This window comes from Xenopus tropicalis, chromosome 1 (genome assembly GCF_000004195.4).
Source record: "Xenopus tropicalis strain Nigerian chromosome 1, UCB_Xtro_10.0, whole genome shotgun sequence".
NCBI classification, from domain to species: domain Eukaryota; kingdom Metazoa; phylum Chordata; class Amphibia; order Anura; family Pipidae; genus Xenopus; species Xenopus tropicalis.
The window spans coordinates 1,131,033-1,152,219 of record NC_030677.2 but is presented as its reverse complement, the minus strand read 5'-3'; the positions used below and the strand labels follow the sequence as shown (position 1 = coordinate 1,152,219).

Sequence of the window (21,187 nt, the reverse complement as noted above, 5' to 3'; positions counted from 1 at the left end):
TTTGTAGCACTGCCATACTCTAATGAGAAACACAACAGTACCATACATGCGAAAATACTGAAAGTGTTACTTTACAGAATTGCTAGACGTCCAGATGTTGGGGGCAGAGGAAGAATGTTCACTCCAGAGCAAGAGACCCATATAGTGAACATGGTGATTGCCAATAATGCAATAAGACTGCGTGAAATACAGCAGCGCATAATTGATAATGACACCATCTTTCAAAATATACACAGTGCAAGCATTTCTGCACTAAGTCGTGTACTTGCGCGCCACAGAATAAGAATGAAGGAAATTTACAGAGTTCCTTTCGAGAGAAACACAGAACGTGTAAAGCAACTGCGATATGACTATGTGCAGGTAAGCTATAGTGGCATTGGTTCTGAATTTGGAAGTGCATACTGTAGTGCTGTGCATGGGCCTGATGTGTTGCATTTGTTTTGTCTTGTCCAGAGAGTGATGAAACTAGAAGCAGATGCCATGGGACATGAGCTACTTTTTGTAGATGAGGCCGGTTTTAACCTCAGTAAAACCAGGAGACGTGGCAGGAACATTATTGGACACCGTGCCATCATCAATGTCCCAGGACAACGTGGTGGTAACATAACCATGTGTGCAGCTATAAGCCAAAATGGTGTTGTTCACCATCATGCAACCATAGGCCCATACAACACAGCACACATTATTGCATTCCTGGACACCTTACATGACATGCTCACTGTTCAGAGACCAGAGCATACCCGATATGTCATCATATGGGACAATGTTAGTTTCCATAGGGCTGCTTTGGTCCACAACTGCTTTACAGACCACCCATCCTTCATGGCACTCAACCTCCCTCCATACTCTCCATTCTTAAATCCCATCGAGGAGTTCTTCTCTGCCTGGCGCTGGAAAGTGTACAACCGTCATCCTCATCAAGAGGTACCCTTTTACAGGCAATGGAGGAGGCATGTGGAGATATTGACCAGGCATCATGTCAGGCCTGAATATGGCATTCAAGGAGATATTTTCCCCGGTGCCTTGGACTGGAGGATATCGCATGCGATGTGGACGAAATTTTGTGGCCGAACCCAGAAAGACGACATGATGTAGGCTGATTGTTTTTTTTTCCCTTTTTTTTTGTGAAATTACTCTTTTGTGTTCTGACTTTGTCTTGGTTTAGATGAGTGTGAATAAACACCAATACTTGAAGTTTGGATCCTTGTATGTTTACATGACACTATGACAAAAGTATGACCTCAAATTGACATCTGTACACAAAAGCCAGATGTGTTTTGTATTCATACCATCAGTGTGCAGTTGGCGCATTGTGTGCTTAGTAGATGATGGCTTGTGTGTACTGTTTGATATGAAAACACCATTTTTACGAAGGTGTGAAGAGTTAATCTAGCTGTGTTCGCTTTTGCAAGAGAACTACAATGTTTTGATAATTGGGTGAAAGGTTTTCTTATTTGTGTGTAGAGTTTTGCAAAAATAGCCAATAGTTCCAAAAAATGTGCTTAAGCAATCAGAAAAAACTGTAATATAACTATTGAAGACTAAAGATGTAGGTTGGGGTTTGAGGTGGAGTTGGATTTCTCAATAGTGGAAGCCAATGGTCAATGTAGTGAAGCCAAGTTGCTTGACAATTACAAGAATGTCTGTGGGGGAAATTGCTATGATTTGAAATGTTCTTGTATTTAGGTTTCGAAGGAGCCCATAAGAATCCCCTAAAAAGGTGAATTCTGTATCAGAGTCTGAGCAATAAGGTTCTTAACAACTATTACAGTAATGATATCAGTCATTGTCTCCTACTCTGGATCTGTGTAGGTGCTGGGATCATAACTGATGCATTTGTTTAAGGCTTTGTATCTAAGCCCTAGTGCTGGGTTGGTGTTTATTCGTTGAGGAAATCCCGCCCAACAAGGGTTTTTTTATCTTAACTTTAACCTGACAAACTCCATGCAACCCGGAGATAAGATATCCCTACGCACACAGTTGGGACACACATGTATCTCCCAGAGTCCGCTTGTTCTTCCTTATCCAGCTGGTTTAATCTGGATTTGGAAATCACTTTGCTGTTGATTTTTTTCTCATGTTCAGTCCGTCAGTACCAGTAATGGCACCAGTTTTGGACCTTTCTTACCACAATTCATGATATCACCCATAATTGTGTTTACAATTCTACTACAAGAGCAGTGGGACATATCCAACAGTCTGTCCATTGGGACAGTGTGCGTGCACTCTACCTACAGGTGGGATTTCATACCCTGCTACGTGCGAATAGACATATTGCTCCTTGTTCCCATGTATTAGTACAAAATTGTAGTGGATGTTGGGCATGAAACGCTCATCTAAAACATTGCTATACATTATTTATGTTAATAAGGGCGATTTATTAGAGTATAATCTATTTGCCCCAGAAACCACATTTCCACAAGTGGTTACCCCTGCTCAGAATGTATAGGGCACTGCCAGACCATATAAAGAAAGAATTACTCAGAACAGGGGCGTCTAAAACCTAAAGACATTGAAGGTCTCAACACACACACAATGGCTGCTTTATGTACTTCTGTCGCTTTAATGCTGGGGTCATTTCTTCCCCCTCTATGCTGCCCAGTGTGTGCGTGAGTGTTTGTGTGAGTATGCAAGTTTCTAAGTGTGTGCGTGGGTGTGAAAGTGTGTGTGTGAGTGTGTAAGTGTGTGCGTGAGTGTGTGCATGAGTGTGTAAGTGTGTTTGTGAGTGTGTAAGTGTGTGCGTGAGTGTGTGCATGAGTGTGTAAGTGTGTGTGAGTGAGTGTGTGCGTGAGTGTGTAATTGTGTGTGTGAGTATGTTTGTGAGTGTGTGCATAAGTGTGTAATTGTGTGCGTGAGTGTGTAAGTGTATGCATGAGTGTGTAAGTGTGCATGTGTGTAATTGTGTGTGTAAGTGTGTGCATGAGTGTGTAAGTGTGTGCTTGAGTGTGTAATTGTGTGCGTGGGTGTGAAAGTGTGTGCGTGAGTGTGTAATTGTGTGTGCATGACTGTGTAAGTGTGTGCGTGAGTGTGTAAGTGTGTGCGTGAGTGTGTAAGTGTGTGCGTGAGTGTGTAAGTGTGTGTACGAGTGTGCAAGTGTGTGCGTGAGTACGAGAGTGTGTAAGTGTGTAAGTGAGTACGTGAGTGTGTAAGTGTGTGCGTGGGTGTTTAAGTGTGTGCGCGGATGTGGAAGTGTGTGCGTGGGTTTGAAAGTGTGTGCATGAGTGTGTAAGCATGTGCGTGAGTGTGTAATTGTGTGCGCAGGTGTGAAAGTGTGTGCGTGAGCGCGTAAGTGTGTGCGAGAGTGTTTAAGTGTGTGAGAGTGTGTAAGGGTGTGCGTGAGTGTGAAAATGTATGTGTGAGTGTGTAAGTGTGTGTGAGAGTGTGTAAGTGTGTGCGTGAGTGTGTAAGTGTGTGCGTGAGTGTGTAAGTGTGTGCACCAGTGTGTAAGTGTGTGCATGAGTGTGTAAGTGTGTGCATGAGTATGTAATTGTGTGTGTGAGTGTGTGCATGAGTGTGTAAGTGTGTGCGTGAGTGTGTGCACGAGTGTGTATTTGTGTGCATGAGTGTGTAAGTGTGTGCGTGAGTGTGTGCATGAGTGTGTAAGTGTGTGCGAGTGAGTATGTGCATGAGTGTGTAATTGTGTGTGTGAGTGTGTTTGTGAGTGTGTGCATAAGCGTGTAATTGTGTGCGTGAGTGTGTAAGTGTATGCATGAGTGTGTTAGTGTGCATGTGTGTAATTGTGTGTGTAAGTGTGTGCATGAGTGTGTAAGTGTGTGCTTGAGTGTGTAATTGTGTGCGTGGGTGTGAAAGTGTGTGCGTGAGTGTGTAATTGTGTGTGCATGACTGTGTAAGTGTGTGTGTGAGTGTGTAAGTGTGTGCATGAGTGTGTAAGTGTGTGCACGAGTGTGCAAGTGTGTGCGTGAGTACGAGAGTGTGTAAGTGTGTAAGTGTGTGCACGAGTGTGCAAGTGTGTGCGTGAGTACGAGAGTGTGTAAATGTGTGCGTGAGTGTGTAAGTGTGTGCGTGAGTGTGTAATTGTGTGCGCAGGTCTGAAAGTGTGTGCGGGAGTGTTTAAGTGTGTGTGAGAGTGTGTAAGGGTGTGCGTGAGTGTGAAAATGTATGTGTGAGTGTAAGTGTGTGCGAGAGTGTGTAAGTGTGTGCAAGAGTGTGTGATTGTGTGCGTGAGTGTGTTCATGAGTGTATAAGTGTGTGTGTGTGTGTGTGTGCGGGTCTGAAAGTGTGTGCGTGAGTGTGAAAGTGTGTGTGAGTGTGTAAATGTGTGCGTGAGTATGTAAGTGTGTGCATGAGTGTATAAGTGTGTGTGTGTGTGTGTGCGGGTCTGAAAGTGTGTGCGTGGGTGTGAAAGTGTGTGTGAGTGTGTAAATGTGTGAGTGAGTGTGTAAGTGTGTGCATGAGTGTGTAAGTGTGTGCACGAGTGTGTAAGTGTGCATGATTGTGTAAATTTGTGCGTGAGTGTGTAATTGTGTGCATGAGTGTGTAAGTGTGTGCATGAGTGTGTAATTGTGTGCATGAGTGTGTAAGTGTGTGCGTGAGTGTGTGCATGAGTGTGTAATTGTGTGCGTGAGTGTGTGCACGAGTGTGTAATTGTGTGCATGAGTGTGTAAGTTTGTGCGTGAGTGTGTGCGTGAGTGTGTAAGTGTGTGCGTGAGTGTGCAAGTTTGCATGAGTGTGTAATTGTGTGTGTAAGTGTGTGCACGAGTGTGTAAGTGTGTGCTTGAGTGTGTAATTGTGTGCGTGGGTGTGAAAGCATGTGCCTGAGTGTGTAATTGTGTGTGCATGAGTGTGTAAGTGTGTGCGTGAGTGTGTGCATGAGTGTGTGTTTGTGTGTGCGTGAGTGTGTGCGTGCACAGGTGTGTAAGTGTGTGCATGAGTGTGTAATTGTGTGTATGAATGTGCGTGAGTGTGTGCGTGAGTGTGTGCATGAGTGTGTGCGTGAGTGTGTGCGTGAGTGTGTGCGTGAGTGTGTAATTGTGTGCGTGAGTGTGTAATTGTCTGCGTGTGTGTGCATGAGTGTGTGTGCACGAGTGTGTGCGTGAGTGTGTAATTGGGTACATTAGTGTATGCATGAGTGTGTGCATGAGTGTGTGCGTGAGTGTGTAATTGTGTGCATGAGTGTGTGCATGAGTGTGTGCGTGAGTGTGTGTGTGTGCACGAGTGTGTAATTGTGTGCGTGAGTGTGTGCATGAGTGTGTGTGTGAGTGTGTGCATGAGTGTGTGCGTGAGTGTGTGCGGGAGTGTGTAATTGTGTGCGTGAGTGTGTGCGAGTGTGTGCATGTGTGTGTGTGCACGAGTGTGTGTGTGAGTGTGTGCGTGAGTGTGTGCACCAGTGTGTGTGCATGAGTGTGTAATTGTGTGCATGAGTGTGTGCGTGAGTGTGTGCATGAGTGTGTATGTGAGTGTGTGCATGAGTGTGTATGTGAGTGTGTGCGTGAGTGTGTGCGTGAGTGTGTGCATGAGTGTGTGCGTGAGTGTGTGCGTAAGTGTGTGTGTGTGTGCACGAGTGTGTAATTGTGTGCATGTCTTCATGTTTTGGGGGTGCAGGGTCAGACTGGCCTGTAACTGTGCGAGGAAATTCTGTGATGGGTTCTGGTCTGAATGGGCCCTTCCTGGAGCACAAAACCCTTTAGTGACTTTTACAGGTTCTTCTTTTCATTTATTCCCAGTGGGTTTTCCCTAAATTAAACAGTGAATCATTTTCAAGGGTGCTTGTCAGCTTTGTGGGTTTCACCCCCCAAAACAGTGGAACCAAATTATAAAAGAAACCTGTGTGAGAGGTTTTTTTGGAATCTGTTGGGGGGGTGGGGGCAGGGAATAGATAGAAGCCATATATGTTACATGTTACTCCTTGTAGAGTGTAAGCTCTTTTGGGCAGGGCTCTCTTCCCCTCCTGTATCGGTTACTGATTGCTTTATATGTTACTCCTTGTAGAGTGTAAGCTCTTTTGGGCAGGGCTCCCTTCCCCTCCTGTATCGGTTACTGATTGCTTTATATGTTACTCCTTGTAGATTGTAAGCTCTTTTGGGCAGGGCTCCCTTCCCCTCCTGTATCGGTTACTGATTGCTTTATATGTTACTCCTTGTAGAGTGTAAGCTCTTTTGGGCAGGGCTCTCTTCCCCTCCTGTATCGGTTACTGGTTGCTTTATATGTTACTCCTTGTAGAGTGTAAGCTCTTTTGGGCAGGGCTCCCTTCCCCTCCTGTATCGGTTACTGATTGCTTTATATGTTACTCCTTGTAGAGTGTAAGCTCTTTTGGGCAGGGATCCCTTCCCCTCCTGTATCGGTTACTGATTGCTTTATATGTTACTCCTTGTAGATTGTAAGCTCTTTTGGGCAGGGCTCTCTTCCCCTCTTGTATCGGTTATTGATTGCTTTATATGTTACTCCTTGTAGATTGTAAGCTCTTTTGGGCAGGGATCCCTTCCCCTCCTGTATCGGTTACTGATTGCTTTATATGTTACTCCTTGTAGATTGTAAGCTCTTTTGGGCAGGGCTCTCTTCCCCTCTTGTATCGGTTATTGATTGCTTTATATGTTACTCCTTGTAGATTGTAAGCTCTTTTGGGCAGGGCTCTCTTCCCCTCTTGTATCGGTTACTGATTGCTTTATATGTTACTCCTTGTAGATTGTAAGCTCTTTTGGGCAGGGCTCTCTTCCCCTCTTGTATCGGTTATTGATTGCTTTATATGTTACTCCTTGTAGAGTGTAAGCTCTTTTGGGCAGGGCTTTCTTCACCTCTTGTATCGGTTATTGATTGCTTTATATGTTACTCCTTGTAGAGTGTAAGCTCTTTTGGGCAGGGCTTTCTTCACCTCTTGTATCGGTTATTGATTGCTTTATATGTTACTCCTTGTAGACTGTAAGCTCTTTTGGGCAGGGCTCTCTTCCCCTCCTGTATCGGTTACTGATTGCTTTATATGTTACTCTGTATGTCCAATGTATGTAACCCACTTATTGTACAGCGCTGCGGGATATGTTGGCGCTTTATAAATAAATGTTAATAATAATAATAATAATAAAGCCATATGTATTGTATGTATAGATTGGCAGGGGTTCTGCTGCTTGCCCATTGCATCTCCTGGTCTGGCACAAACTGCTAATATGTCTATGCCCAAGGAATATATCACCACTGATACTTTATGACCAACTGAAACCTTATGTTGATAATGTCCATCTGCATGGTTGGAACAATCCAATAAGAGTTACCCAGTTACCCTCACTGGAATGAATGGGTAGGGAAGCCCCTGCGGTTTGATGGCTGATGAGCTAAGAACAAACAAAGGCCAATGGAATCTGCTGAAACACAAACAGTAGTAGATAGTAGTAAGAACAGGGTGTTGCTACTGAGGACCCTGACCTGTTGCCCTTTTGTTATTTTAGCAACTCAGCCCCCACGTACTCATTAACCTTTTATATGAGACTGTGCAAAGAGACCCCCCTCTCCATCCCAGAGTGCAACACTATATAATTCCATCCCCAGGAGGAGACGGTATCAGCAGTTGAGTGAGGACACAATGGAGCGGCTGTGTATCCTGGTTCTGTGTGTGCTGGTTCCCCTGTGCCGGGCTGAGAGCCCACTATCGCCTGTTGTGAGCCCAATAGACTGCAATGCTACTGAGTTTGAAGCAGGGGTAGCGCTGGACTTGATCAATGAGGATCGGCGCACTGGTTTTGTCTTCAAACCCCTCCATGTAGTTGAGGCGCAGGAGCAGGAGGTAAGTGCCCTTGGGGTCCCTTTAAGATAAATATGACATCAACCTTGGTTCATTTGGGGGTTTATTACAGCAATGGTTATGCACATTGTTTGTACTTTTATCATCTGCCCCCTTAAGGGAACCCCTGGGACACCCCAGCACACTCCTACTGCCCCCCAGTTGTATTGAACCTAGAACCCCAGCACCAAGCTCCCCACTGGCCCACAGATAGACAGAGAGAGATCCAGATTACAGACAGATAAAGGAACAAGTATTCATTGCATAATATGATACTAAGAACTGTTTCTGGATTCAGGTCCAGTCCCATTTATACCCAGCGAGTACCATATATTACCTGACCATAGACGTCCTGGAAACCACCTGTTCTGTCCTGAGTGGGAAATCATGGAAAGATTGCAGTGAGCCTTCCTCCTTCCATTTGTGGGTAAGTTGCACTATGGCACCACTGTTCTTCCCAACCCTCTGCCCAGCTGCCCCCCTACGGCTACTGAAGTCACAGAGGACTAGTGGCCAAATGCTTGAGACTAATAATGAGCTGCACTTACTTACACATGATGATGGGTCCAGGGGACCTGATTGTCCCACCTCTACTGGCCAGCCAGCTCAATGCCATACAACTGCTTTATTATTGTACATGTGATTGGACTCCAAGACTTGCCCCCCCCCATTTCCCAGATGCCACACTGCTCAGATATGTATATATTCTATATAAATGGAAGGAGTAAGTAGGAGGTACAGCTACTTATGTCTATTTTGTGCCGTAGGTGTTTGGCCAGTGTAAGGCTATTATTCTCCTATCCCTACCCTGGAGGGTACAGAAGCTGCTGAACTACAACTGCACCACTGCGTCAGGTACAGACTGGGCTCACAGGTGCCCATTCCCTCCTACATGTTGTTCTTATTTCTATTTAAGTCACTAGAAAGACAATGGGTGTTGCCCCCACTCTGGGTTTTTCATTGTCTTCTGTGCTCTGTCCAACTCTATGTCAATTGACTCCACCAAAGCAGCAATATGGAAGCTCCAATCAAAAGTATGAAATCATATATACAGAGTGCCCCTGCTCTAATAGCACACAGTGACCAATCAGATGCTTGGTGTCAAACAGGTGCCTGCAGGTTGGTTCCTATGGGTTACTAGATGTGGTGCAAATTTTTTGGGGCATTTATTACATTTCCATGTCAGTACTAAAGAGAAAAATGAGACAATCTACTGAGTTGTGAGACCTCCCAAATACCCTGTGACCTCCATTTGCTTCCCCCATGCAATATACTAATAGGGCGATGGAACATCATTAGTATTTTAGTGAGTGACTGATACTTACCCCAAGGTGAGTTCTCTAACACTTTAATACAAATGCTAAAGGTTGTTCAAGTACATAGAAGACATATAGCCATGGTTGCCCTAGGCACAATCCCTCTCCTACCTAACTCAATGCTCATTGAAATCTATAGTTATCAATGGGCTACAGGAACCAGAGATATTCGAGTATAAATATCTGTTGGTTACATGAAATGGCGCCCCCTTAGCCCAAGTAATTTGGAAGTGATGACCTGTAGTCTATGTGGGTTATTCCCTAGAGGTGCAGGTAAAACCCAGTGAGACTAAGAACTGCTAAGTGAATGTTTATTTGTTCTTTGGTACACCGAAGGGTTAACTGTTGGGTAACTATGTTTTTAATGGATCCTGACCTTTTGTGGCCACAAAGTTGTGCTTTCAAAGGGTAGTTCACCTTTCATTTAACTTGTATGAAGTAGACAGAACTATTCTGAGACAGTTTGCAATTGGTCTTCATGTAAGTAAAGGAAGGGAATGATGGATCTCCCTTAGTCTTGGGGTGGGTGTTTCTCTAAGAGCTGGGGGACAGGTAGGAACCATGCACAGGTTAACAAAGGGGATGGGACCTAGAGAGTGGGGATTGGCCAATTCAGGGAAGGATCCAATGGTGAGGCAATGCAGTAGCAAAAGGCCATTATGGCTTGGTAGCCAATAGCCTCAGCTCAACAGATTGTAGTGGGGTAAGTGGCCCTTTACATGCTCTACAAAGCATCCAGCATCAGGGCAGCTCCTTAGGAGCAAGTGCAGTGTGTGAAAGTGAGTGTAAATGTAGCAAGTGGGGCTGATTCTCTACATTGCCCTCATACCATGCCCCAGGCCCAGTCCCATCACCAGACCTTCACATGGAAGTTATTTCATCCCATCCCTACATGTTCCTCCCAGTTAGAAACCAGCAATGGAAATTCTGATGTTGTTTTGCTCCAATCTTCCCAGTTCCTGCCAGCGCCATCCTCCAGACCTGCCCCGACTGCCCAACCCCCACATGGGAAATCAGCCCTAAAACAAGGAAAATGGCCGACAAACTGCTTGGGGACTTCAACAAGGAGAGCAACAGCACCAGGCACTTCAGATCGGACCATATAGAGAGGGAGACATCCCAGGTAGGATTGGCCATCACGTGAGATTGTCCTTATGCCTTAGGCCTAATCTCATCCTGTGGGTCCAACTCACAGTTACTGAGCCTTTCGTGCATTTAGGCTGTGGAATATTGCTGGACTCATGGCAATTAGAGGGTAACTCCATAATTCTATGCAATTTCCCAGTATCCATTTATGTCATATTTTTATTGATTTTCACACTATATGTGTATGTAATGGAACAGATATAGTGTACTGGTGAACATCTCCCCTCCAGCCAGGACTACAATTCCCACAATACCTTGCCTGCTCTGTGATTAGCCAACCTGAGAAGTGGAAATAAAACATGCATGCAAGGCATTGTGGGAAATAGTCTTGTGCAGAAGACAGAAAAACACATTTTTTGCCCAGAAATCCAGGGGGACAAGCTCAGTCCAACACATTTCTTGGCTCCAACTCCCTGTGTAACATGGGCTATTCCATTCACTCAGCACTAGGGCTTGGGGGGCATTATATTGGTTCCTTTGTACAAACATCTCCAGTGAAGGGGGTGGTTCAGCCTTATAGAATGTCCTACTCCTAGCAACTTTGTAATTGGTTTCTATTTGTCCACATTTTGTAACAAATCAGAGTAAATAAATGTCATAATCTATGGTGTTTAATTGGGGCTTTGAGATATCATGTACGTAGGGCCATTAAAAGCTTAGGGTTGTTTTCATGGTTTAACCACGGGAGCCACATTTTATCATAGACTTCCATGTCATACTTTAGCATCTACTTAAGCTTTTCATTGGAGGTGATTCTTATTATTTTTGCTCTCAAGCCACTTTGTGAGAGTCTGGGCTTATTCCAGTTACTGGCTATTAGCAACCTTGCTGCCATCAGGATATGTGGCTCAGTCTGTGCACCGAGTTGGTTCCAGTTATTTACGAAGGGGCTTAGTAGCAACAGTGTTGGAAGCAAGATGGATTTTTTCCATAATGTGAGCTGAATACGTAACATATCTATCGTAATTTGGGAGGTCTCTTTGAGGTATAGGGGCTAGTTCTGCTATTCTGGATGCCCAGTAATAATTTACCAAATTTGGAGCTGATAGACCCCCATTATGTATGTGCTTTATGTAATCACATTGGTTTTTTAGCTATTGCTTTGCCATAGAAAGGCATTCATCTCAGCTTGTGTAAAGGTGGCCATACATGGGCCAGTTCTAGCAGCCAATATCAGTCCCTTAGACAGATTCGTCAGCTTATCACCGCGTATGGGCACTAACGATGGGCCTGCCCAACCGATATCTGGCCTGGAATCGGCAGATCTCGATCGGGCAGGTTTGAAAAATAGTCAGATCAGGAACCACATCAGCACGTTGATGTGGTCCCCAAAGCGACGGATGCCTATACCCGCCTTTCTAATTCAAAAGTTTGGCCCCAGGGCCAAACGACCGAATTAGCCCAATACCGACCACCCGTAGGTGAGAATATCGGGAGAAGATCCGCTTGCTTGGCGACCTCCGTAAGTCCTGTAGTGTCAATTGTATGGGTAAAGTCCTGAACAGGTAAAGAATTTTTGGTAATAGTGCAATTTTTACACAATGGATCCAGGTTATGGTATGTTTGTTCCATTTCAACAAATTATGCATGAAAATTAGTCTTATAAAGGCATAAGTTTAATTGTAGATATTCTTCAATCCAAAAGTCAGTTCAATAAGCTTCATGGTATGTTTGGGCAAATTGCAGGGCAGCATCTCCAACTTGGCTGGGTTGATAGTCAAAGCAGAAACCTTTGAAAGGTTGGAGTGTTCATTAGACTAGGTAATGGGGTAAGTGGCTTTGTATGCAGGAGTAAAGGAATAAGTCTGGCTGGGGAGTGATATTCATTATATGTCTGGTGTCTGTGGTTCTGGTTTGCAGTGGGTGATTGGACCGTCCTATTTCATCAAGTTTACCATAAAGGAAACTGAGTGCCTGAAAAAAACCAAGAAGAATGTGAATCTGATGGACTGCAAGTTCCTGGAGGACAAAGATGCGGTAAGTGATGGGGTATAAGTGGGGCAGAGAGAGAAGTGTAGGGTGCAAGCCAGTGGCTGCAGGTTGGAATATGGGCCAATGGATCAGTAGATAAGGGGCAGAATAGAATCTGTTGGTTCCTAATCAGTCAGACAGGCTCTCTCAGCATCACACAATCACTTATAAACTCTCTTCGTAACTCGTTGGTTAAGAACAACTGGCCTACAATCTACTGAAAAGGCTTTTTATAGTGAAGCCATATTGTGTGGATTAGCTGACCAGTAACCATGAGGGGTCTGGATGCAACAGAGAACAATATACAGGATATACACCCTACCAATCACAGTTAGGTACTTGTAAGAGGAGCTAGAGGAAGGAACCCTAAAACCATTGGATAATAATAGAAATAATAGACAAAAAAATATAATATTTTTGGTTTCAAAAAAGACAGGGCACCTTTATTCATAGAAATAAGACACATTAAAATCATTATTTATACCCATGGGTTGTCTAGTCCTCAATATAAAGATCCACATTACTTCATTTTTAATTCAACATAGTTATTAATTCCATCCCCTAGGTCCCAGTATTATCCTCTCTATACCTGTTACAGATGTTCCCATCAGAGCAAAAGGAAAAATGAAAGATATTAGTCCCTTTGTTCCGTAGATGTTCTTTAAGTGGTTTGACCTACGTACTGCTGGCACCCACATATGCCAGGTATAGTTTACTACACCCTATACATGATTCACTGGTACAGTATGGGAGGATTCTAGGACCCATTTCTGAATGCACCCACAATTGTGGTTGTGCAAAAATGGGCTCTCCATGTGTATTTGCACCGATTGTTCTGATGGATCACATGCAAGGGTGTCTACTGAGGAAGGGGATACCTGGAGCCACCCTGAAGGTGCCAGTAGTTCTACCACTGTGGGCTGCATGAATAGAGGCAGACACATAGTAAGACCAAATTCCAAAATGTCTTAGCACAATTGCATTGGATCTATTAAAAGGTGCAAACGAGCCCATGGACATTTAGTGCATATGGTGAGAACTCCCAGGCACTCACTGCACCAGTGGCACTTGCCCTCTTCTCCTTTCCTTCACTTCCAGCAGATCTTTTGCCCTTGTATAAACCAGGGATAAAAAAATGACTTGCCGCTACCTAAATATCCAACTTGTTTGTGTTCTTCTTGCAGCGCGTTGGCTTCTGTGAGGGCAGCATAATGACCAACTCCCATACGGGCGAGGAACACAAGCAGGTTACCTGTGAAGTCTATGAACCCAAGGTATAAATATTCCGTGGGTTTGGGTTTATTATGCTGTGGCACATAGTAGGCGCTGATGGACAGTAAGGGGCAGATTTATCGAAAATCGACTTGATTCAAGAAAAAAAAAGGCGACCGCAAATACTTGTGTGAGAATTTCTCGGAAACCTCCAATAGTCTGGATTTATCAATTCTATTAATTATAGCTGGCGAGTGTCTGCAGGAGTTGGTGGGAATAGTCTAAAGCAAAGTGTATTTTCCCAGTTCATTAAAACAATTAGGATTTTCAGCCTCTTAATGGATTTAATGAGCTGGCGTTTCAGGGTTGCCTTTTTTTTTCTTGAATCAAGTCAAGTCTATAGGAGATGGCCTTTCCGTAATTCGGAACTATCTGGATAATGGGTTTACAGATAACGGATCCCACACCTGTACTAGAAGAATAAAGAGAAAAGAAACCTATTAATTAAAGGGAAAATTCTAGAAAGCAAACCGAGAAGCAGAAGCACAACTTGGGTTTGGTCTACATAGTGGAGATTAGTAGATATGAGCAGAAGGGAGACTTCTGTGTGGCCCATGGGAAACCTAAAGATGCAGCATCTGATAACAAGTCACAATTAAAATTTACATTTAGAAGCAACAGGTTTGGATAAATATAAATCAGAAGGTTGGTGTCCCTCCAACAGCAGATCTAAATGACTATGAGGAGAGTATTACAGTAATGGAAATGTGAGTAGAGTATTGGAGCAAGGAAATGATGAGCGGAACATTAGAGCAAGAAAGATCACCATGCAGACAGTATTGGTCAAATCTGAATGTTGCCATTTCTGTACTTTTAAGGTGGACAGGTCTCCTGAAACCGATTATCATGGACCTCATGCATTCATTCGTGGAAGAGAGATCCAGTTAGAGGGGCAAGAAAAGCCTGGAGCAGCTGGAAAAGTCCATGAAGAGCCACATCCTTCCCAAAAGGGGAAAAAACCTGACCATCCTCCAAAAGATTCTTCTCACAAGGACCATAGTGGCTCCTCTGAAGAGCACGGGGAGAAGAAACCCAGTGTCAGGAAGCCAAAAGGTTTAGTCCAGAACTTCCGCCTGAATGATTCTGATGTTCTGCCAGCTCCCGCCATCACCATCAGCATCCCCCCATTGCCCACTCGTCCTGAGGTCAGATCTGAGTTCATTGAATTCCCAGAAACAGATTCCATCCTGCCCACCTGTCCTTGGACCAAGGAGGACAAACCTGAGATTTTACAGTATTTACCTCGTAAACATAATCAGGTCTCAGCCGATATTTAGGGCGAAAAGAATAAAGTCTTGGTTGTTTATACATTTGTGCTTTTCTCTGTGTGGGAATATTTAGGACAGTGGTTCTCAACCTTCCTAATGCCGCGACCCTTTAATACAGTTTCTCATGTTGTGGTGACCCTCAATTATAAAATTATTCCTAAGACCATTGGAAATATGTGTTTTCTGATGGTCTTAGGTGACCCCCGTGAAAGGGTCGTTCGATTCCCAAAGGGGTCCCGACCCACAGGTTGAGAACCACTGATTTAGAGAGAGTCCAGTCCAATCACTACAGATGTAGTTGTGTTTTTTTTCACAATATAACTTTGTCCCACAGCCACTGATCTTTTCCCATCCCTAGATTGTGTTTTCTTCCAGAATAAGCAGCACTGATCCCTGTAGTTACAGTTGCACAAAACCAGGGAGAGGGATGTCATGTCAGAATAGGGGCGGAGCAACAATATGCAGCCCTGCATGTAACAGCAATGGGCCATTGGCTAGAACTCCAGTTCCCTGTCTCTGTGCCAAGAAATTTCTATACATTACTGAAAACAATGGTTGGGAACCCTGCCAAGATGTAGGTTGAACAGAAGCTAATAATTCCACCCAATCCTAGGCCCATATCAAAGGTTTAAATAGACCCGGTACAGGAAGTGACAACATCATGGTATCCTTCACCCTATAACGTTACTACATTCCCAGTACCCTATGTTAAAATCTTAAAAAACAACCAGAATAGCATCATTCAATTCAAGCTACAGATCATAATCATTACTCAGTCCATATGGTGCCAGAGATTTAAGCTCATGTATCCCCCATACTCCTCTCTCAGCTCACAGTCACCTCCATATTTTATAGGTGGAATCCCTTCCAACACCATGAACTTTAATTGATCAGCAGAATGTTTCATATCTAAAAAATGGTTGGAAACTGGTCGACTGATATTTCCCAAATTAATTGAGGGTTTATGCTGAGATATGCGTGACTTGACCATCCGTGTCATCTCGTCCACATAAATCAGGCCACGTGGGCAAGTCAATGCATATATCACATATTTGAAAGTACAAGGATAGTGTCCAAGTAATTCAACCTTTTCACCTGTACCGGGATGTACTTCTGGGTTTCCAATGATTTATTAGTAACTATTAAGCATTTTACCAATGTCCTCCATTCTGGAACCTCTCTATGTCTCCTACTCCCTCCCCAGTTCCCCAGATCTTGCTGCAGAAATAGAAACCTGAAATAATATCTAACACATGTTGTGGTGCTTCTGGGATGTTTTCATTCTAAGGAGAACCTTCCCTAGGGGGTTAGTTGGACAGTAGTTGCTGTTCCCAATCACTTGGGGCAGATAAATATACATGGTAAGACTATATGTTATCTTTATAAATGTTTTATCCACTGAACAGAGAAAATAACTCTAAATGAATAGTTCCAGAAAAGTCCAATGATCCCACCGGTGGCTGTTTCTATATTCATTCTACTGAGCAAATCCTCTCTCTGCTCTCTATAAAATGAGGGTTGGATGAGCCGGGCCCCTTACTCTGTTCTACACACACAGCCCAACCCTGGGGCCCCTGTGTCTCTCTGTGCCACTGACTGTTACTGGGGCAAATCCTCTCTCTGCTCTCTATAAAATGAGGGTTGGATGAGCCGGGCCCCTTACTCTGTTCTACACACACAGCCCAACCCTGGGGCCCCTGTGTCTCTCTGTGCCACTGACTGTTACTGGGGCAAATCCTCTCTCTGCTCTCTATAAAATGAGGGTTGGATGAGCCGGGCCCCTTACTCTGTTCTACACACACAGCCCAACCCTGGGGCCCCTGTGGGACTGACTGACACTGACCCTCTGGGGTACATCAGAGTGCAATGCTGGGAATTACTGCTCCATCTAGTCCCTTGAAAGTGCTGATCTATCTGATAATCCTGTGTGTGGGACCCTGCAGCTCTACAGATCAGCCCCCCAATCCTGCCTGTCGCCTCAGGATAATTCAGTCGCCCATGGAATATGAATATATTCAGACAGGAGATATTATCATTGGAGGAGTTATGGCTGCACATTTATACACACAAGATATCATTTACCCAAATGATAGAATGATGAGGCTCGTATGTAAATGGTACGTCCCCTACAGGCACCAATATAGTTAAGGGGTAAATTGTAGGAGGTAAGGTGAGTAAGGATCATCCAGCACAGGATGAAAGGATTTTTCTCTTAGTCTATGTGGACCCTAATCCAACGGAAAAATCAAACCTGCTCGAATGAGATCTGGCCAATTTCAGGCTAGATGTCAGTCAGGGAGGCCCCTCATGTTTAAAGGACCGATATCAGCAGCTAAAATTGGCCCGTGTACCTTAAGGTTGTGGGCCTGTGCCCCGAGGTTGGCCCTGAAGATGGTGGTGCAGCAGTTTCAGTCTTATCCTCCCCCTCTGTCTGTTAGAGAGCAGCAGAGTTATTGCTACAGGTCTATTGCTCTTTTGAAAGTAGGGGGAAAGCACATTGGCCCACTGTCCCTCATTGTATCTATTGGCTAACCCCTTGGGTGGCCATCAATTGCACTTTATATATTAATTAATCATAACTATAATGTCCAGGTGAGATATAGACTATAGGGCCTGTGCACATCAGGGCTAAGTCTCTGGTGCTGATTGGTGACCAAGAACATGAGCACAGTACTGAGCCAGGACTAGATCACCTTCCAGCTCACATGCTCCTTGTTATGGAACGGAATGATTATCCAATAACTATTTCCTATTGGAGTTTAGGGTTCCAAATTGCAATTTGGTTGAAGGCAGATATTGACCTAGATGCACCTTAGCAGTTCTGAGTGTTGTATTTAGTCGCTATGTAAGTTCTGTTATTTATTTTCCCAGCTTCAGTCGAGAACATTCCAAATATTTTCTGGATTTTCGCTATGCCATTGAGCAAACTAATAAGGATCCGGCCCGGTTCCCCAACCTGACCCTGGGGTACCATATATATGATTCCTGTGGGGACCCCCGGAAGGCAGTGAGGAGCATATTACAGATATTATCTGGTACCAGGGAGCCGGTTCCCAATTACTCCTGTGTGGGAAAGAGAAACATTGCTGGGTTTATTGGGGATCTCATCTCAGAGACAACTGTACCCATAGCCCAGATACTGACTCTGTATGGATATTCCCAGGTGAGGAACATAGATCCAGATTCAATTTGATGACAGAAGCTCATCTTGTATATTTTCCCATAATACTTTTGAAGGTGCACCTTCGGTTTCTAGGCACATCCACTTGCCCCAGCTATAAGGCCCCCTGAGGGCAAGTAATGTACTGTCTCTGTCTGCTGAATAAAGGCAAAGTATGCCTCTCAGCAATCCCTGAGGGTGATAGTTGGAGGGGAATAGATGGTAAAAGGGTGGGAGACCACCAGTGTGAATTTGGTATGCACTGAATCCAGGATTCGGTTCGGGGCTTGGCCAAGATTCGGCCTTTTTCATCAGGAATCAGATTCGGCTGAATCCACACTCCTGGCCGAACCGAATCCAAATACTTCAAATCATGTAACTTTTTGTCATGTAAACACAGAAGTTGAAAATTTTTCTCTCTTTAACCCTTCCTTAACCTAATTTACATATGCAAATTAGGATTCAGATTTAGTTTGGTATCCAGCCAAATCTTTCACAAAGGATTCGGGTTTCGGCTGGACCCTAAACAAGTGGATTCAGTGAATCCCTAGATTCCCAGGGAGGCAAAAGAACATCCTGAATCCCAAGTAAGCAATAAAAATATATACAGATCCACAACTGATGATGTTTAAAGGCACCCAAATGATTTCCTTATATTATTTACTTTATGCAACATTCTGAGATATCAAGTTGAACTTGCAATTTAGTCCATTTCAAACATAAGAGCCACAAAATCCTACATGTAACTACATACAATAGGCATAGTTCATTGGAACAGTATGCAGCAGAGTGGAGTGATAATATTATGGGTTAGAGCAGGGGTCCCCAATCTTTTGAACCCGTGAGCAACATTTAAATAAAATAAAAAGTTGGGGAGCAACACAAGCATGAAAAAAGTTCATTGGGGTGGCCAAAAAGGCTGTAATTGGTTATTTTGTAGCCCCTATGTGGAAAGGCAGAGTACAGGAGGTTCTGTTTGGTAGTACCCATGGTCTTTATGCTCCAAGTTAGAAATTCAAGAATGAAGACCTACTTTGAGGGAGCAACATCCAAGGGGTGGGAGAGCAACATGTTGCCCCTGAGCCACTGGTTGGGGATCACTGGGTTAGAGTGACAGCCAAGAGCACATTGGGCATGTGTGTGCATCAGGAACTATGGAGAAGTGATAAGAAAAGAGATTGGGAGATAAAGATTACATTTCTATATTGTCCTTGTACAGCACCTCAACATATTATCTAGTCTTGCACCATTCATTCCTCACTCACGGGAATCCAAGCAACCGCCAGAACAGGACCAAGTAGTATTAGTGCCCAAGGTGCAACATTTTGCACACAATTACACACTCTCACTCCTCACCAGATGCAAATTAGTATATAGTGTAAGCTCCCCTATTCTTATCTACCCCAGGGAAACGATCATGGTTCTATCCCCTCGACACCTACCTCAGCACATAACCTACCAGGAAACACAGTGCTTTGGAATGTAATTTTCTATGTAATTGGACACAAGTTGCCCTAGATCAGTGATCCCCAACCAGTGGCTCTGGGGCAACATGTCACCAACCCCTTGGATGTTGCTCTCAGTGCCCCCAAACCAGGGAGTTATTTTTGAATTCCTGACTTGGGGGCAAGTTTTGGTTGAATAAAGACAAGATTTACTACCAAATAAAGCCCCTGTAAGCTGATAGGGTGCATAGAGGCTGCCTAATAGCCAATCACAGCCCTTATTTGGCTCCTCCATGAACTTTTATGGTGCTTGTGTTGCTCCTCAAGTCTTTTTACGTTTGACTGTGGCTCACGAGTAAAGGTCCCCATACACGTGAAGAATTGCTCACTCGGCGAGATCGCCAAGCGAGCGGATCTTCACCCGATATCCCCACCTATGGGTGGGCGATATCGGGGAACGTGTAGGCTAATTTGATCATTTGGCCCCAGGGAATAGCCAAAGTCAGTTCGGGGACCACATCAACGAGCCGATGCGGTCCCTGATCCGACTAGATTTTCTAACCTGCCGATTGATATCTGGCCAATTTCAGGCTAGATATCGGTCAGTTATGGCCATTGTTTCTGCCCCTACACGGGCCAATAAGCTGCCGAATCAGTCCAAGGGACCGATACCGGCAGCTACAATTGGCCCGTGTAGGGGCACCTTAAGAAAGGTTGGGGACTCCTGCCCTAGATAATACCTTTGTTTAACCGCCCTATTAACAGATCAGTTATGGAGCTACAGACCCATCGCTCGGTGACAGAAGGACCTTCCCGTACTTTTTTCGGACCGTACAAAGTGATGAAACCAATTATTTAGCGTTGAGCAAGTTACTGAAATATTTTGGCTGGACCTGGGTTGGATTTATTACCTCCGATGATATCAGTGGGGAGAGAGAAGATGAAACCCTGAGAAAATATCTCTCCAGGGAAACCATCTGTGTTGAGTTCACAGTAAAGATCAATAGGGATCTGTCAGACCTTGTCCATCTGAGCCGGGACAGCAAGATCATTCAGAACTCTACTACTGGTGTCGTTATCATTGGTGGAACCGTTTCCCTGATTTTTGTTAGGAAACTTATTGAGCTGACAGTTGCACTCACCAAAAAGACTTTAATCCTTTCCTCGGTGTGGGGGGCCAATCATTATGTTTTAATCTTCACCAAACAAACATTAAATGGCAGTTTATCTATTCAGCCACTGTACCCATATTATCTGACTGCTCCAGAGGATTTTCAGTATTTAGCCGATTTACATCCATTCAAGTATCCGAATGACACAATGCTGGAAGATATTTGGTTGATGTGTTTTGGTTGTTTGGCACAAACCCAGGCCAAGAATGACTATTACAAACAAGTTATAGTTATGAGTAACTGCACCGGGGCAGAACGTTACACAAACATCGGCTATTTCCAGTATTTTACATTTTCCCCCCGCGTGCACCTCGCAGTTGGAATGATGTCTCTTGCGATTGATTGGATGGAAGTCTCAGTCAGTGAGAAGCTCCCAAAGAACCAAAGACTTGGATACAGTTACAGGAACCAGGTGCTGATTATAGAATATTCCAATATTCTAAACCCAACCGTAAAGCTGTCCCACTGCGCCCCCTAGTTCTCTATAGAAGTTGATGAAAAACATAATTACACATGGAAACCAATTCACCAATGAGAATTCTACTGACTGAAAACTTCATTAAAGATGCAAGAGAAGTGACCAATGAGAATGCTGATTCCCTGTGTCAGGCCCCTTGCTGGTACCTTACATATAGAGATAATGATGGCATTTTCCCGTCATTATATGGCACAGGAATCAGACATGGGGATAAAGGGACAGACTTGTTC

General features: G+C 44.2%; 1 protein-coding gene across 1 annotated transcript; it reads left to right on the top strand.

Moving 5' to 3' along the window:
- The first annotated feature begins 7,150 nt into the window (after positions 1-7,150).
- On the top strand, positions 7,151-14,742 carry LOC100038041 (fetuin-B). Its single transcript, XM_012955806.3, has 7 exons — positions 7,151-7,732; positions 8,028-8,156; positions 8,497-8,584; positions 10,002-10,168; positions 12,052-12,168; positions 13,347-13,436; positions 14,253-14,742. Exons 1-7 carry the CDS (start codon positions 7,532-7,534, stop codon positions 14,709-14,711), a joined length of 1,251 nt encoding a protein of 416 aa, XP_012811260.1. The 5' UTR covers positions 7,151-7,531; the 3' UTR covers positions 14,712-14,742.
- Positions 14,743-21,187: the final 6,445 nt, after the last annotated feature.

What these genes read in the sequence shown, in the direction of transcription:
- LOC100038041 (XM_012955806.3), top strand. Translation starts at nt 7,532, where the DNA reads ATGGAGCGGCTGTGTATCCTGGTTCTGTGTGTGCTGGTTCCCCTGTGC. An exon ending in CAACTGCACCACTGCGTCAG is followed by an intron (nt 8,585 to 10,001) that starts GTACAGACTGGG and finishes CAATCTTCCCAG; the next exon opens with TTCCTGCCAGCGCCATCCTC. An exon ending in TCCTGGAGGACAAAGATGCG is followed by an intron (nt 12,169 to 13,346) that starts GTAAGTGATGGG and finishes TTCTTCTTGCAG; the next exon opens with CGCGTTGGCTTCTGTGAGGG.